We start from the raw sequence: 19022 nt of genomic DNA, 5'->3' as shown, positions 1-19022 counted from the left end.
ATGTTAATTGGCTGTCCTGAAATTGGAGAAATTTCTATACTTTGAAAATTTGATACTGTGCTGAAACATTACCACAAAGTTATGTAGGCTGTCATTCCCTGTGACAAGATCTAGCAACTGCAATCATTAACTTTCATGTCCCCTCCGACTAGACGTTGTGTCATGTGTCTCTAGCTTTACTCTTGTGTTCTCCATCAATTCTTCCATTGGAGAAGGGCAGCCTGGTGCTGGGCAGCATTCTGTGGAGTTTACATATTGCTGATTTATTATTCATTATGCAAGATGTATCAATAAACTGTAATGAATTTAATTTCTATTTGTAATCTTCAACAACCAGTTGGTGTCATATTCTCAAGTTTACATAATCAAAGCTCCTCCATCCTTGAATGTAAGTGATATTCTCATCCAGCCTTTTCAGATGCTAAAAATAAAAAAATAAATACACACAAAAAGCCAAAATGATGGCTTGTTTATTGCAATCAGGAGTCACCAAAGGATCTGCGATGCTCACGTGAGCACTAGTGGTGTGTCTGCTGGCTTTCATTAAGCCATAGTAAGGCTGACAGCAATGGTATGGTGAGTAGTCAAAACACAATGTTACAGTAAGAAACTAGTTCCAAAATGGCTGAGACTTTGATCTGTGTACAGAAATTGTAAACTTCTGGCCATAGCCAATTCTTTTTAAACATCTCCAAAATCTGCATTCCAAGTTAATCGCACAAGCCATCCTGTTTAAGTCAGTATTACTGTCTTTGGGGTCTGGTGTTAAGAGTGTTCATCTTAAAACCATTAAAAAGGTTGGTTCAATTAGCCATGGAGTTACTGTGTAACCATGAAGAAGTCATTTCAGAAGCTAGTGTTCGTTCTTTGGAAATATAAAAAGTATATGTTTGGCACATGTGATTTGTAAGTTGTTGTGAATAATAGCTTCAGTTAAATAACAAATTATAATTCAGTTGCTTCTTAAAGTATTCACACATTAGATGATCAGGCAACCTTCACCCCTAGCTCACTCAGGATCAGCTAATTAAGAAGCTGTCAGCAATAGGGCACCATGGGAAGGAAAGTAGGTAAAGCATCCTGTGAATATCAGTCTGACCAAAAACGCTGCGTGGTGAGAATTTGCTAAATTGAATATCCTGTGTGTAGTGTGCTACATGCCATCAGCACAACATCAATAAATGCTCTTCTGCATTTCAAGTTCAGTCATGAGAGAGTCAGATGGTGGGTTGTACTCTGAAACCCTTTGAAAAGCTTGACGTCCATGAAACAGTCACAACAACCTTGTATTCACTAAGATTAAGAATATGACTGGAACTGTGACATCAAACAATAGCCCTGGGGCAATAGATGAGTTGTTTTCTTTGTGGAAATACAAATACGGCCTGAAGTTGTAAACGTATGCCACATACTAACTGTGTGCTAAAAATTAGCATGACAATCCAAGAAAAGAGCATTTAGTGTTCCATCTATTAAACACCCTGCTTTCCAGGCACTGATGGCAGTACCCTACCAAGTACTAAAGACCCACTTAAGATACAGATGTCAGACAGCATCCAAAGCAAGTGACCATAGAGAGCCATACACATACATTGCATGCCAGGGAAGAAGATATTTGCCAAAACAGGGTGTGTCAAGGGTGTCACAATCTCAGTGGCTTACAGTATATGGATAGGAGTGTGGAAACTAAAATGTACGGAGTACAGGAAGGGTTTGTAAGGGAACCAGAGAGGTCCATATGTCTGCCTGTTTGATTTACAACTCACCACTTTCTGTCAAGCCCACCGGATCCACAGTTTATAAGATCTTGTGTTCCATCACGAGAGCACCTAGTGGCCAGAAGAAAGGAAGCAGGACTGTCCCCAACCTTTTAGATGCCACATGCTTCATCAGCGGTTTTCTTGCACATCCTCTCCACCAAATTCATGTCTCAACTGAGCAGTAAATGAGGGCTTTCCCTTTTAGGGATCCCGACCCCTATTCTTCTCCTCTTTGAACTTTGTTTTACAGATGCAAAAATATCATTATCTTTAATTTTTTAATTCTGATCTCCCATCCTGTACACATACATTTTATGTTAACTGGTGACCAATATGTCTAATATGAATGAATGCATTCATTGATGGACAGGCAGCCATGTCAACGTTTGGTTACTGGTTTGCACCCAGTGTTGCCCGGGCCAGGGTCTAGCTTATTGTGACTCCCTAACATTCCCCTGCTGGTCCACTGTACCTGTAGATTTCAGATGCAGATAATTTCTCTTTATTTCTAGGTTGTCTCACATTGACCTCCTACCCAACATTCTACAAAACTTATTTTTTCTGCAAAAAACGTACACAGCATTGTTCATCCAGTCAAGTCAACAAAATGCCATTGTTTTTTCCTAGTAAGTATGTATTACATGAGGTGTTATATTTAGAAATTTACTGATTATGCTTATAATCTTTTATTCAAAGCCATTCTATCCTTATTGAGGCCCTTGCACCTCTTCTGTGTGGACTGGATGCTACCCAAAGGCCACAATGCTCTAAGCAGTCGCACAACCACTTTTATTACCAGAAATTGTCCTGGTTGTGATAATATTGGAAATTATACATTGTGCTGTGTACTTCAGGGTATATGTCTCTGTCTTCTGGATATCTCTCAGATATCCATGGATCTAAAAAAAACTCTCCTAATGCTTTAACAGCAATATTTGGTGTAATACCAGATGGTACAACATTGACGACAATCTGTTCTAACATCCAATACCACACAACTGTCGCAAAGAATTATTTTGCTCAATTGGCTGAATCCTAAGACACTCTCTGTAACTCAGAAGGAATGTGATGTTCTATATATCCTCCAATTGGAACAATTCAATTTTTTGTTTACAATAGTCTGTTCATAATCTTTTTCAGAATTTGGCAGGAACTCAGTAATGTAACTGAAAAGTAAACATGCTGGGCCTGTGAAGAACCTCTCTGTTTTATTTGGTTTTTATTTTACTTTAAGAACCACTGAGCTGGGGCTCTCTAATCACATAGCTCTCTGAGTCAGATAAGGGCTAAGCGCGGTGTTCTGTTTTGTAGATTGTCTTCAGAACATTCGGTTTTACCTGGTATTTTTTTTTCTTTTTCTTTTGATTGAATTGTGTTTTTCTACATTTTGTTCAACAAATGTAAAGTAAATCTTATCATTTCTTTAGATTTGGTGTTTTTCTTTTCTTGTTTTATATTCCACATTAAAATATAAAGAAATATGCAAAGGCTGAGATTGTGTAATTTTCTCCAGGCCTTCAAATATTTTGATGATGTTCTCAGAAAACTCACATAACTGAATACTAAATTTTACTAACTGCAAAGACTGACTTCTAATTAAAAATTGCTTAGACTGAAACAAGCAGCCAGTATAACTCTCCAGAAACTGAGTTTGACACCACTGTTGTAATAGACTTAGCGGCTTGGATAATGAATGGATGAGTATTTTATATATCAATTAGCAAAATACCGCTTTAAAATTTTAAATAATAAACTGAGGGAAAATATACCAATAATTATTTGTTAAGGATCTCTTTGTATACCATGTTGTCAGTTCACCCCTCCGGTTGTAATATGACCAAGCTGTGCGCTGAGCTTACTGTTGAGTATGGAACGTATAGTTGGCCATGTGAAAAGCAAATCAAGAACGGCAAGACCACGTCAGCTGTGGAGCTCAGCTCGGAGCGAAATTAAGTGAATGAAATGAGGTGAATGGGAGGGGAGATGATCACGTGACTCCAACACCCGCCTTAACTCTCCAACCCTCCACAAACACACAAAGACAGTTTCTCAGATCCCAACTCTCCTTTCGCACACCGCGTCTACCAAACACTAAGAAACAGAAAGTAGAAACACTAAAGGAAAAAATACTATTCAGTAAGTAGCACATCTACTAAACAGTAAATCAGTAAAGGAGAAAGGACTAAACACTATGGAAAAAGAACAGCAAGACCGCGTCAGCTGTGGAGCTCAGCTCGGAGCGAAATGAAGTGAATGAAATGAGGTGAATGGGAGGGGAGATGATCACGTGACTCCAACACCCACCTTAACTCTCCAACCCTCCACAAACACAGTCTCTCAGATCGCAACTCTCCTTTATATATATATATATATATATATATATATATATATATATATATATATATATAGATAATGACAATAACAGTAGCTGAAAGATCATTCCATTGTTACAGATGCCTGGAAGTGATGACCTGCAAGGCTCTTAACATAAGAAAACAGCCCATTGTTGAATGTAAACACTCGGCTTTGCCAGCACATCTGTGGACAATGAACGGAAAGCCCATGACCACTGAGTGAATTTGCCCACTCCACCCTCAGAACACCTACTACTGATCATTATGTACCACCATGTTGTCAGCGTGAATCACACATCTGCACTAAATGAGTTAAGTGCATGCCATAGAAATAAAGAGGTGATCATGAGCAAGCAGTCTAAACACAGTCAAAGCAGGCCCACCAGTGGGTCTTGTGTTTATAATACAACCTTAAATCTGCTGGCTGTCAGGAAACGTATGGGCTGTCATGGAATGAAAGAGCAAATACAAAAAGGCTCATATTAAATATAAGCGGGGAGCAAAAAATTGTTGGCATAAAGACGGAGATTTGATTAAATTTGAGCTACAGCTGCCAATACTTCATATAGCTTCAGAAAATAAAAATAGGAACCAGTGAAGTGTTATACTGTGTGTCTTGATAAAGAAGCCTTTCAATTCATCATTTTAAAGGAACTTAATATTGAGAATGTCACTGCAGTAGAATTATCTTACAAATTGACATTTCCTATGGACGTGCTATTTCTACAGCCTCCAACTTGATGGATAAATGGATGACTCAATTATCCTTGTACTGTATTTCAAGTGGTTATTAATATATATCATGTCCCTTATGATTTAAACTAAATTCTAATTAAAATAATAACCTGAAAAAGAAGATATGCCATCTTTGCTGTTCCTTAGTTGTTAAGCTATAAGACTCAACAATGTGCAAATTGGCAGCATTCTAAATATTTGCTACTGGACAAAGTCAGAGAGGCGAGATTGCGTTGGTTTGGACATGTGCAGAGGAGAGATGCTGAGTATCTTGGGAAAAGGATGTTAGGGATAGAGCTGCCAGACAAGAGGAAAAGAGAAAGGCCTAAGAGAAGATTTATGGATGTGGTGAGAGAGGACATGCAGGTGATGGGTGTAACAGAACAAGATGCAGAGGACAGAAAGATATGGAAGAAGATGATCCGCTGTGGCAACCCCTAACGGGAGCAGCCGGAAGAAGAAGCAGCAGCTATGGAAATCATACCTTATGTCCAAATAGCAAGTAGCAAACTGTGGATTTTCACGTTAAATCTCTGGATAATTTCTCAAAGCGTTTGACATGAAGTGCCTGAGCAAGCTCTGAGCAAACTTGATGGTTTTTGTGCAAATGTAAATAGAAGATAACAAATTGATTAAGCTATAAAGGGTGTCAGCCAGGTTATCACAAAATGGGCTTGAACTAACATTGACATCAGGAATGACAGACTTCTCCAAAATCATGGGAAAATAGTGCATGAAAGTGGAGTTACCACATCTTCTCTTCTGCCTTCAACAGCTAACATGAACATCATAAAGTAGGTACTGCTTCATTTGCCGGTTTTATTATATTTGCAACGAGAACTACCTTTTTATCATTACTGCTAATCTATGATAAACTCCCACAGATGTGGACGGTTGCACTCCCCATTTTCTCATGTCCTTCCATGTGTTAGCACAAGCTCACACCCCCTGTTTCAAACCTGGAGTTTGGTATGAAAGGCTCACCTGTCTCCTGGTTTTCAATCGCTTGTAGGCATAGTCTGGGAAAGGAGTGCACGGTATGAAGCGGCCCATGCCCTGAGTGATATGCAAGTTTCCATCTTCCAGCACTATCTTGCCCTGGCATATCACCACTGAGGGGGCACCATGTAGCTCCATGCCTTCAAATACATTGTATTCAGCAACCTAAAAGAGAAAGACAGAATCTGTTAAAATATCTGCAAATCTGTAAGGAAATACCTGACTCTGTAAGGAAGTAGGATAAGAAGCACAAAGGTGAATGCCATGAGGGGGAACTCAGCCTGCAAGATGTGCACTTTAATAGCTTGCCAAACTATACCTCTCTTGTTTATGAGAGTTTTCATACTGTACATTATGACTGCTTTTACTGTAGACGTGGAGAGTACAGATGAGTGGAATTTGGAGTCTGGAAGTAACGCAAAGTTCCAGAGGTCACAAGGAGAACCTAGTGGCTGCACCCTTGTAATGGGACTATGGCAGTCTAGTAAACACAGACCACCTGATCTTCACAATTCACATACAATGACACCTGCAATGTGGTCACAATGATCTCCACAGTACAAAAATACATGACCTCTGCAGCACAGCAATCACAAAACAGTCAACAGTGTGTTGGAAATTACTAAAAGTACAGAATTGACAGTTTTGATCACTCACAAGGTTTGTGAAAGGCAATAAATGGGGGGGGGGGGGTCCTATTTTAATTCATCAGCTGCACTGGACAGATGTTCAGGTTTTCAGAAGATCATGTTTCTCATGAAGGTATTAGATTATATATTTTTATATTACTACTTTTAATGGGAGCATCTGATGTCATTTGTTACAAGAGTGCACTTAAAGCTGTCTGATTTTTATAAAGAATTGGGCCACACTTGAAGGGTTAACTGCACCATACTCCTTTTGCACATGTGGCAAAGACATTGGTGGTCCCCAGCCACCGCTGAAGATTTCCAGGAACTGCTTCGAGGCGCTGGCTGCATCATATGAGGGACTCCCTCTTGGTACAGAGAAGATTTCCTCTTATCCAGCTGACGATCAAAAATTGTTGCTGATGTTTTCAGCAGCAGACATACTGATTTCCGGCACAAAATGCAAGGCTTTCCAAATTTTCAGGCATTGGGGAAAGTGGAGTCCCTAGCGACGGAGTTAAAAAAGCTGTGTCTTAGTTGCAGGGGTGTGCCCAGGCAAACTTCCTGTAAACGTGTCTATTCAGAATAGCTCCAAGTACTCCTTCATATGGAAATGGTTAGCCCTGCTCTGTTTTCGAACTTGACATAATGATTAAAGGGGAAAAAAAGAGTGTGCCTGTTCACAGGAATATAATTCTGAAAATACAAATGTAAAGTTAGGTGACATGGAGAGGAATCTTCACGAGCAGTGCCTACCCTTCCAGCAGAGGAAATGAAGACAATGTTACATAGTTGTTACAGTCTGTAGTGGGCCACACCCAGGGGTTTTGTTTGCTGCCCTTTTTGTATCCAATTTTTCCTGATTTGCCCAAGATTTTTCACATTAGATTTATTTTTGTTCATTACTTTGTTATTTTAATTGTCTCTTTGTCTGTTTTGTTATTTTTGTGAATTTCCTTTTGGTTTTGGGAATTATGGTAAGTAATTAAGATAATTGCTAAGTTGTGGGGAGAAATCCCAGATAAGGTTCTGTCAGTGCTCAGGTGCTGTCATGAGCCTTTACAGCAACAACTGACCACCAACTGCACTTATACCTGTGGAGGCATCTTCTGCACCCCCTCTGCTCTATGGTTACTTTAAGTTTTTCCGCTTAGAGCTTTAGTTTATGCTTTGTTTGTCATTTGACTTCTGGTCTTTTGGGATTGTGGCATTTTGTATTTCAGAATCTTGTTTTTGGTATTTCATTTTGACTCTCATTCACATTTTAATGTTTGCATTCTCTTTTTGTGATTAGAATTTTGGAATCCTTTTTTCTTGTATTTTTTGCAGTTTTTTTTTAATTTATTGCATTTTTTAAATATTATTTGTATTTTTTTTAACTAAGTGATGTTTGGCTTTTGTTGTTATTTTGCCTTGATTGTTAAAATATTCGTATATATTAACTTTTTGTTGTGCTGCCAGAGTTTGTTGGCAGTTTTCACTATTATGATTTGATTTTGCTTTAACAGTCCCCTAGCTTTATTTTCCATCTGTTGCTGACTTTTTTTTTTTGCCTTTTAGGTTTTTACATATGCTGATTGATTTTGCACTCTAAACATTTATTTTTTAATGTCTTTTTTTCACACCATTTTGTTTCACTTATGGGCACTGATATGTTGTGGTTTGGTTATTAGAGTGTCACTATAGTAATCAGGCTGGAGGTTGTGATTTATGATGTCAGTAGTATGACTGTATAAAACACATAATCCTGTGCTCTACATGGGGCAGCAGAGATAATTTCATCGTTTGCAGGCTCATACAAGGCAGTGCTAATTACAATACCTGATGCCCCATATAGTGTTTAGGGTCCTGTGACCAGAGAACCAAAGTCAATATGGAGCACTAGGACATGAGATCAGAGCACTGAGGACAAATGTACTGTACAGCACTAGGCTTAAGCTATGCACTTGGAGACTGAAGCCTCACATAGTCCAGCAGTAAATATAAAACTGTCCTGGAGAGCTGTAGCACTTGTTGAAGGCATTAGTCAATTGTCAGATGAAGCCTGCTGTCCCATTTGGAGTATGGTGTCATGTGACTACAGCACCTGGGCCAATATGGAAGCAGAACCTACATACAGTAAGTCAAGAACTATGTAGAGCGGTAGCTCATGTGATCTGACAAGTGCAGCTAAACATATAGCAGCAAATTATGGGATATAAGGATAGAAGGGGGTCTCATGCAGTGAGCTTGGTTGTATGACTAACAGCCCTGCCACTTCATAAACTAGAAATCTCACTATCAGGCCTCATGTAGAGATATGGGTCATGTGAGTAGCCTGTGGCAACTATTATAAAAAACTGAAAATTCCCTGCAGGCTAAATCATTCTTATTTTTTATTTCCTCACATTTAAAGTCTTTGCTAGAGGCCTCAAGTGCTGGAAGAAATTTACTTTTTCACACCAGAACAAAGCAATAAAGGTTTAATGCTGAGTCAGAAGTCACAGAGCAGCAGTTCTGTAACAACCAACACGGTTTTCATCATTCCCATATGGCTTTTAAACATTTTGTGCACTTCTGGGGCATTTATCAGCATCCACTCCTTTTGACTCACTCTGAGGTCAACAGCATAGTCTTTTCACATGGTTTAAGAAAATCCGAGTTATTAAAGTGGTTCTTACCGAATTATGCATTTTAGCTGTGACAGTCCTTATCGCATCCATATCCCAGATCACCAGGTCACTATCTGAGCCCACTGCAATTCGGCCTTTGCGAGGGTATAGATTGAGAATTTTTGCAGCATTGGTGCTTGTTACCGCCACAAATGTGTTTTCATCCATTTTGCCAGTTACCTGAGGAAAGAAACAAAAGCCAAGAATACATGATATTGAACAGAAGAGGAGAATGGGAAAAGTAAATATTTGCATGAAATACAGTATGTCTATCCCAATAATTCTCATTCTCCTCCTCCTTCTCCTCTAGCCACCTGATTACTTTTTTCTAGTTTTTTTCCTCTTCAAATAACGTGACTGTTCTCATTAATCAAATTTTCATTACCCGAAATCAACATGTCTGGAAGTGTGACCACCGTGAAACATGCCTGTTGACCCATGAATAACTTACTGCTAAATGGTGATGCTGAACCCCATAGTACTCCTACTCAGTGATCACACAGTGCCTTTTGCAGAACCACACCCAACATCCCCTAGAATTCCTCTACAAATACTGCATGCTCCTCACCCTGTTTACCTAAAGGCCATCTCACAGAACATGACTTGTCCAATGATTTTCAGTTGCAGACTCCATTTACATAATTTTGTCAAGTTGGAGGCAGTTGCGGCACACTCCTGTGATTTTCAGGCTGTGTGGGCAGGAGAGCGGACAACAAATGAATGCTCACCTAGAAGTATAACGCGTACAATACAGTGAAGAGGACTAAGGAACATAGGTGTTTTGGACCTCACAAACATAAGAGAAGCTCATCTGTCAGACATCCCATGTTTTATATACCATAAGAGAAAGAAAAAGGGGCTGAGATTGTATTTGAATTTGCTGTGCCTATAACGCCTACACGTGGGAACTGGCTCCATCAGGGAGGATGTTGTTGGCTGTCAGAAAAAGGGGTGAGCCTGCTATATTTTGGAAATGTGAAACTGTGCTGGAAAATTGTCACTTGATTTGTACCAAGGTACATGAGGGAGCCCAGCACAGCTACCTTAAGTACACCTCAGGCTGAACTTAGAACAGTACTGAAATGCATGAGTATTTATAATTACAGGGTAATCAGTAAATAATTGTAGGTTAAGGGTGCTTCTTTTTCTTATATCATTCTTGTCTGCAAAATAATGCTAATCTTGCTGAGTTAGAGAGTAGGAACCTTTAAAATAAACAGTCTACACTTCAGCATAAAGCAGAACTTAGTTATTGTGAAACATTTCTGCTTCACCACATCGGTCTCATTTATAGTCAGTCAGTCATTTTCCAACCCGCTATATCCTAACACAGGGTCACGAGGGTCTGCTGGAGCCAATCCCAGCCAGCAAAGGGCGCAAGGCAGGAACAAACCCCGGGCAGAGCACCAACCCACCGCAGGACACACACACAAAGCACACACTAGGGACAATTTAGGATCGCCAATGCACCTAACCTGCATGTCTTTGGACTGTGGGAGGAAACCAAGGCAGACATGGGGAGAACATGCAAACTCCACACAGGGAGGACCTCATTTATAGCCAGTCCTTCACATTGTTCTAACTCTCCTCAATGTTCTGTGCCTGTGGCGTGACTCGCTTTCCAAAGATGGATTTAGTAGCAAAGAACTCACCACAGCTTTGTCCCAGATAATGGACATTCTTTCCTCAATTCCATTGATTCCTTCTGGTATCTGAGTGAAGTCATCCTTTCCAATGGCCTTCTGGGCTGTGCTGAAGGTACAGTGGGCACTTCCCGTCACACTCAGGTCTCCACTGCATTGTAAGAAGAGGTTACTTGCAGCAGGAAAACCAATATGCTTGTGTTGTACTCAGGGCAAATCTGTAAGTCACTGGGATGCAAGAGCAAGTAGCTAACACCCAGTAGCTAACATTTTTTGCAGAGCACATCTGCCCTGAGAACAAGTTCTTTTCATATAATGGTCAAATGTGTCGCTTCAGGCACATTAATACTAGACATGTAATATGAATAATTAAGATTACCCAAAATGCATTAATTTTGTATATGTAATATCAATAATTATGATGATCCAAGTTTCATTAATATTGCATATGTAATATAAATAATTAAGATGATTCAACATATCATAAAAACACAACACAAGTAGAGTCATTCTTTCTGCATGCTACACTACTTGCATAAAATAAAATTCATTACTCTGAGGCACAAGACAGTAAGTAGCAGATAAGCTCTTCACAATATGACTTCACCCTCCAGCTAAATGACAAGTTAGAAACTACTCTGTCCAGTCTAAAATAAAATACAAGCAGATATGAGAATACCTGGCAAGTAATGAGTTAAGATAGTCCGGTGTTGTAGGGTCAGGGCTCAGAGGTGGTGATGTCACAAAGGCTGCTGCCTTGGCCCAGTTCTTACTCCAATAGTGTGTTCCATCTGTAGCAAGGCTGGCAGAAATGGGTTCTCCAAAGACAACATTACCTAAACAAAAGCAGGGGTACGTGAATCCCACTCCAGTATACAGGCAAACCTCCATCAGCAGTAATGGCCAGGTGAATACAGTACATGAGTAATGAGACCAGAGAAAGTCTGACTATAAAATAATTCAACAATTATATCTATTTATTTGCTTGGTTAAAGGAAAAAAACGGTCAATTATAACATGTTAAAAATTTTACCATCATGCTTCAGGATAATATTTTGCAGCCATATATTTTTAAAATACATCTAAAACAATGCACTTTTTGACTTTGGTGCTAATACGAAGATGTCTGCTCACAGATATGCATGTGGGAGAGCCTACGGTGTCCTCGATAACAGACTGTCTGTTGGGCCGGCCACAGTTTATGAGGATCAAGGAATGTCTCTGATACAGATGTGAATAACAGTCTCACATAATATAATATAATTGTAAGAGCCATTTTCCTAGTTATATAAGATTCATAAATATTTTACTAGAATACAAAGCATAATTTATGGGAGGTTTCTATAACCCCCATAAGTAGAATTTTATTGGTATATTCTTGCCATTTCTAATAGCTCTGACTAAATATTATTCTCAGTTAGTGACCAGCCTTGCCATGTGTAAGGTGTAGAGGGCATATGGTTTTAAACCGTGCCCGAGCCCACGGACCTTCTTGAGTGTGTGTGCAGTAACTCTTAAGAAAACGCTTATTTACGCGCAAAGCCGTACGCTTAAGGCGCACAGAAGAAGAAATTAAGAACTTTCAAGAAAAGCTAAGTTTAGAGAAGATACATTTTTCCTTTTTTTGCCTTTTATTCTACATGTGTAACTACTTTTTTCTTTATTTTTGTGTGGATTATTTGCTTTTAACTTTCACTAAATATTTTTAAAACAAACTTTTGAACTGAGAAATTTCTTTTGGCATGCGTTTTACCCGTGCTTGATCTCACCTTATACTTCGGCGGCTACAATAATATAATTTTTTTTTTAAATTTTTTTAAAATTGTGAATTTCCCCTTAGGATTAATAAAGTATCTATCTATCTATCTATCTATCTATCTATCTATCTATCTATCTATCTATCTATCTATCTATCTATCTATCTATCGTGCTTGTGTAAAAAGCCAAATTTATCCCAGAGACAAATAAAGCTCTATCTGTCTAATATGAAATTAATGATGCTTCAATAAATCTTTCAAAAATGGTCTCAATACTGGCTCCTTCACCACAAATTTATTTTATTTGTTCCTTACAGAAATCTGAACTTCTCCATTCATTCATTTTCTGAACCTATTTATGCCACAACAGTTGCAGGGAATGAAGTAATTGCCAGCAAAATCAGGTGCAAAGCACGCGCCAATCTTTATCAGGGGACCAGAAAACTCAGATAGTTTTGCGGGGCCAGATGTGATACTCAAACAAGAATAGACATCTGGGGACAACTCATTAAAAAGTTTCTAGTGAATAGCGTCAAAATCCTCCACTGCAAAGGTTACACCCACAGAGTTACTTTCTAATAGCTCGTCCCTAATTCTTCCAGACCACTGCAATTACTTGGCTCAATACACTTTAAAAGAGCTTCTGTCTGCTACAATGTCTTCTATCGATTTGACTATTACATCAACATATGGTATCCCAACAACAAACAGTTTAGATAAGCATGTGGTCTACAGATACTCTAATTGTATGTGCTAAAATGCTACAGCTATAATATGTGGCATGGCATGTTTACATTTCCAGTTAACAAGTATTATTAACCCTCGTTTGTAATTCATTGAAAAGTAAGGTCAGAAGATAGATGGTGAGTAGCCTAATATGTTGTTCTACTGGCATCATTAGTCACATTTACTGATTCAAGTGTTTGGAGTAACATAATTTGCATCTCCTGTGCTTCTTCATTATCAACTCTCTTAACGGCAATCCTTTTCATGGAGTGTGGCACACCTTTGACATCAAATGCATACAGTATTTTGCAATTCATATGTTCACGAGTATAGCTGCTAATTCTTTCAAACTTACATCAGGACAGAGAGCTCACGCAGCCTCTGCAACAAGGTATTATTCATTTTTATCACTAGTCCATTGATGCTTTTGAATGCCTTTACAAAAGGTTAAGTTATTTTTGACATATGCAATGTGCTCTTCACACCTGTGACCCACATTTATATATTTAATAGGGGACTGCTTAGGAGAATTTTCAGCTGTAGACACTTTATAGTAATCAGAAGCCTGCTCTCTGTCGGATCTTGTTAATGAAAGCACTTCTGCTCTTTGTATTTATTACACAACTACTTTTGGTGGCTTAGAAATGTGACACTCAGTAAGCCGTCTAATTGTATCTACCCAATTTGAAGCAAAATTCACTCATTGTTGTCTCCAGGCATATATATTAGATTAGATCAGTTAAACTTTATTCATTCCAAGGAGTAATTTAGATGTATACAGCAGCAGAAACAAAGAATAAAGACACAGAATCATAAGACAAATAATAAAATCATTCAATACAGTACAACTATTTAGTCTGGAATGTCGGGAGGAAGAGCTGAATTGCCTGATAGAAGTGAACAGAAAAGATCACCAAAGGCACTAGTTAGCACACCGTGGAGGAATGAACCTGTGGCTAAAAGTACTCCAAAAGAGGGCCTATTGGAGGAGATGGAGGGCATTTTTCATGTTGGTATTCAGTTTTGCCACCATCCTCTTTTCCACAACAGCTTCCAGCGTGTCCAGAATTTGCCCCGAGATACAGAAAGCTTACCTGGGAAGTTAGTTCAGGCATTAAAATAGCACACTGACTACTATTAATAAAACATCTCCATGAAAGACTGGAGTGTCTGCAGGAAGTACTGGTCCTTCTTGTACAGTTCCACTCTTTTGTCAGATCAGCTCCTTTAATGTCAGACTAGACCAGCTTGGCTCTGCGAGACAATTTCATGGATTACAATGTCCATACTCACTCACTCCAGGCTTGCTTTTACTCAGAAAATAGGATAAATTGCAAAACTTTGGGATGTGGTATGAAAAGACGCATAGACCGACACATGGAGAAATTTTAAACTCCAGTCACACTTGAATTTTGATCTCTAAGGAAGCAGCACTAACCATTGTCACTGCCTTAAACTGAGCTGCTTTGAGCAAATCAGAATTAAACTCATCCAGGCTGAAATGTGCCGGATAGAACACATGATAATGTGAATTAGGCTAATTATGGTGACACTGATCCTAATAAAATGACCTGCACTGAACTGAACTCAATTAGACTCCATCTGAACACAAGGAGTGTGGCCAGAGTGAAAATCAACTGCAAAGGCAGATGTAGTGCAGATCTAGTCTGCAGTGGTATTGAGCGCATTGAGATGAGATGGACCAGTAGACAGTGAGACAACTTAGCACCTATAAGTTGAGCTGACCTAAAATGAAAATATTAACCAATGTAAACTACAAAAAAGCAAAATTAGAATAAAACAAATAAAATCATCTATTTATCCATATTGAAATCTAGATATTTTAGGTATCGAATTTAGAGACTTAAGGGGACAGACTCCATCCTAACAGCACTCAGTACAAGGCAGGAGCCAGCCCTGGACAGGGCTCAAGTCCACCTTGGAACGCACGTACACTAAAGGACCAATTTACAATGGACCTAACTTGCAAGTATGGGTACGGGAGGAGAGAGAGAACAATACTGCAAAATTCAGACCATGCAGACACTACATGGACAGTGACCAGGTAAGAATTTGAACTCAGGAATATAGAGCTTCGAGTCAGTAGAACAGACCACTGTTCCACCCCACAGCTTAAAAAAAAACTAGACTAAGCTGAACTGGGATATATGCCATAAACTAAGGAGAATTAAAATGAGATGTACAAGACAGGCAGAAATGACAGAAGATGAGCAGAGCAGAATTAAACTGCGGTGATATGTGCTGAGTCAGGATGAGTTAAAATAAAACAAAATGATTGCAGCTAATCCATTCTGTAATGAAAAAGAAGTGGAGCTGAGTAAAGCTAAAATAAACTAAGATTAGGTGAACTCAAATCACATAACAGAGAGCAAATAAAGTGAGACAGGCCTTGCTGAACCACAGCCATGGTCATGGAGTGTCTCAAAAACAAGCACATACATAATAAGGGATAAAAATGTCATCATAAAACTCTTCACTGGAACGTACAGAACCAGCAATTTGGACAAAAGTTCAACTATTTCTTCATTTACTTCTAGATACACTTGGCAGCAGATGAATGGCAGATGTTACACCATGTAAATGCAGAGACATTAAGGATTATAATTTTATTTGTAACAAATAAGTCCTTCATGCACCCATGCACCTATTGTAAATTAGGTGAGAGTAAGCTTCTCCGCATAGGAGTGAAATTACACAAAAAGTACCACTTGTGTGAGACTAAACTAATTGAATTGAATTAGCTTTCAATAGTATACATTTGATAAAAAATTATACATTAAAAGTCCCCATAGCACTCATGTACATACAAGGAGGACCCTTTATTTACAACATAATTATTACACATATTGTGCTCTGTAGGGGGTTAACATAGCATCAAACCTCAGACACAACTTCACCTGGTTCAAATAAATAAAATTTTATTTTAACAAATACCTTACATAGGCTTCTTTTTTCATTTTTTTTACTTTTCCCTTTTTTCTTTCTTTTCACCTCCTCCATGCTTTCCAGGCAAACATTGTCTTTCTCCTCTCCTAATTCCAATTCACCTGGGTGAGGCGAGGGGCTCCATTTCTTTTACCTGGACCTGCGAGTACTTTATTTAACACTGCACCCAGCAAACACTTCTATCTGATGTGGGTCCTCTCCTCAAAGAGGAGCCTGCCTCTACCAGTTTGACTCTATTGTGGTATCTCATGACCCTAGCAGGGCTGGCTACCAGAACTACAATGTATATTCAGCACTGCAGGTGTCCAAACAGGAGCCATACTGCCACCTAGCATAAAGGTTATGCACATGGTCTCAGAAGACAGTTTTCCTCCGTCCTTCCAGTAAAATGGCATCCTAGTCAGAAATTATGCCATTGGCCATCCTGGCAGGGACACCCGTTCATCCACATCTTTGTTTACATTATAAAGCAGTGTTGATCAGCAAATTTCGCCAAAGCATTTGTCACAGCGAATTGGCTGCATTCACCCTTGTTTGTTGAATTATTTACTGATAATTCATTTGGTTTAGGAGAACTTTTTTCCTCAGCACCCCATAATGCTTTGCAAGGCCAGTGTGCCATCCCACGGAGCTGTAACAGCAAACATTTTATGGGAACACCCCTGGGTATTACATCATTTGCATTACAATCTCTGTGGGTCTTAGTTAGTGGTAGAACAGATAAATAAATAATGGAGGGTCTCAAAATTGAATTTTTATGAAACATATACAGCATAAATAATGAGTTATCTGTGCTTGTCGCCGAATATACAGGTTAATCTTCAAGTTCCATGTCAGTATAATATAATATGTGCCCTATGCATACTTAATTAGCTCCATGCAGATAAAAAGCAAACCTTGATGAAGTCTGATGCCCCTCCACCCCTCACCCCAACATAAGAGACTATGAAATAATTGCAAAACATTTATCATTATGTACAAGACGTTTCTATCTTTTTGATAGAAGAAAAAGTACAAAGCATCAGCACAGACAGTTTGGAGAGCCTTCAGAGTGACTTCAAAAAATAGAACCAGTCAGAGGCTTCAAGCATGACACACCACTTTGAACTTTCTGACTTTAAAAGACCTACATATTTTTTCTGACTTTTGACTACGATTTTGGCATTTCCACTTGGTTTTGACAAAATCTTTAATTGCGCATCTCTGACTGCATTCTTTCTTCTTTGATCTCTACTGTGGTGCAGTGGTTGGCACTGTTTCCGCACAGCTCAGGTCACCTATTTGGCCACAATAACCGGTCCAATATAGTTGGCAGACATTGCCCTAACCCTCAGGAACACTTTAAAGATGAATGCATCATTATAATCTAGTCAAATCTCGTTCAGTTTATCCTTCCCCACGGACTTCAAATAGTTCGCCAAGTTTATCGATATTTGCAAACACTTTGGTGATTTCTCAGAACTCCAGGCGAAGCGAACACTGTGGAGTTTCCTCATCACTATTATAAAGTAATGCAGTGTAACAAGGTAACATGGAGTGCAACACGTAATAAGCTCATAAATCATTGCTTACTCCAAGGTTAGGGTAACAGAGAGCTGCAGTCTATCCTGGCAGCATCACATGCAAGGCTGGTACAAACCCTGGTTGGGACACCAATGTATTAAAGGTTGACTCGTGTTGTGCCTTATATAAATGTAGTATATTTAGTTATGTGGAAATTAACTGGATAAGCAGGTTATAAAATGGACAGATGAATGGAAGATGACTCTTACTTCTTCATATACTGTATTATCTAACCGGTTACATTCTGTTTAGAATGAGAAGGCCTGTACTCCTTCCAGGCAATATTGGATGGGACATCAAATTATCAGGATACATCTTGCAGGGTTGCTATTGCTTTTCCTCTTTCTTTCCACCACACATTCTAGATTTTAGACATTTTGGGTCAATCATAACAACACTGAACATCTGTTAGAAGTGTTAGGTTAGAGTTGCCAATCATGCTAACACACCAACACTCACTCACCAGTAGCAGGGTACAAGTCTTTAAAACTGCAAGACTGTTGGTTCAATTGCCAATTCTGATTCATTGTCTGAATGTGAGCAAATACAACTTCACCATTTGTGGTCTGTCCAAAAATGATGTATATAAACAAATAAGCTGTACATTGAACTTTTAAGTTGAGTTGCTTAAAGGTGGCAGCCAAATATATACACTGCCTGGCCAAAAAAAAAGTCGCCACCTGGATTTAACTAAGCAAATAGGTACGAGCCTCCTATTGGATAATTACTGCATGGGCGACTATCTTTCAGCTGGCAACAAGTTATTTAACCCCAACTGGTGCAATGAGTTGCTTCTCATTTCATAAACAACCATGTCGAATGACACATCTTGTGGTTGTGGAAAAGATGTTAGTCTGTTTGAGAAGGGTCAAATCATTGGCATGCGTCAAGCAGAGAAAACATCTAAGGAGATTGCAGAAACTACTAAAATTGGGTTAAGAACTGTCCAACGCATTATTAAAAACTGGAAGGATAGTGGGGACCCATCGTCTTCGAGGAAGAAATGTGGCCGGAAAAAAATCCTGAATGATCGTGATCGGCGATCACTTAAACGTTTGGTGAAATCAAATCAAAGAAAAACAACAGTAGAACTCAGGTCTACGTTTAATAGTGAAAGTAAGAGCATTTCCACAAGCACAATGCAAAGGGAACTCAAGGGATTTGGACTGAACAGCTGTGTGGCCGTAAGAAAACCACTAATCAGTGAGGCAAACCGGAAAAAAAGGCTTCAGTTTGCT

At 39.0% G+C, this 19022-nt stretch overlaps 1 protein-coding gene and 1 long non-coding RNA gene across 3 annotated transcripts in view; both read right to left on the bottom strand.

Moving 5' to 3' along the window:
• The window catches only part of LOC127529612 (uncharacterized), a 356389-nt gene that overhangs the window by 39941 nt on the left and 297426 nt on the right, over nucleotides 1-19022 (bottom strand). The gene's annotated exons all lie outside the window — the stretch shown is intronic.
• dpysl3 (dihydropyrimidinase like 3) overlaps nucleotides 1-19022 on the bottom strand; it is a 126612-nt gene that overhangs the window by 15110 nt on the left and 92480 nt on the right. For both annotated transcript variants that reach the window (XM_028812728.2, XM_028812729.2), the window contains exons 9-12: nucleotides 11451-11607; nucleotides 10781-10922; nucleotides 9138-9308; nucleotides 5834-6013 (exon numbers count right to left, since the gene is read on the bottom strand). In XM_028812728.2, coding sequence (XP_028668561.1) covers nucleotides 5834-6013; nucleotides 9138-9308; nucleotides 10781-10922; nucleotides 11451-11607 — 650 coding nt within the window. The remainder of the gene's footprint in view (nucleotides 1-5833; nucleotides 6014-9137; nucleotides 9309-10780; nucleotides 10923-11450; nucleotides 11608-19022) is intronic.

The sequence above is a fragment of the Erpetoichthys calabaricus genome, chromosome 11 (assembly GCF_900747795.2).
Source record: "Erpetoichthys calabaricus chromosome 11, fErpCal1.3, whole genome shotgun sequence".
Lineage (NCBI taxonomy): Eukaryota > Metazoa > Chordata > Cladistia > Polypteriformes > Polypteridae > Erpetoichthys > Erpetoichthys calabaricus.
This window is presented reverse-complemented; position numbering and strand designations above follow the sequence as displayed.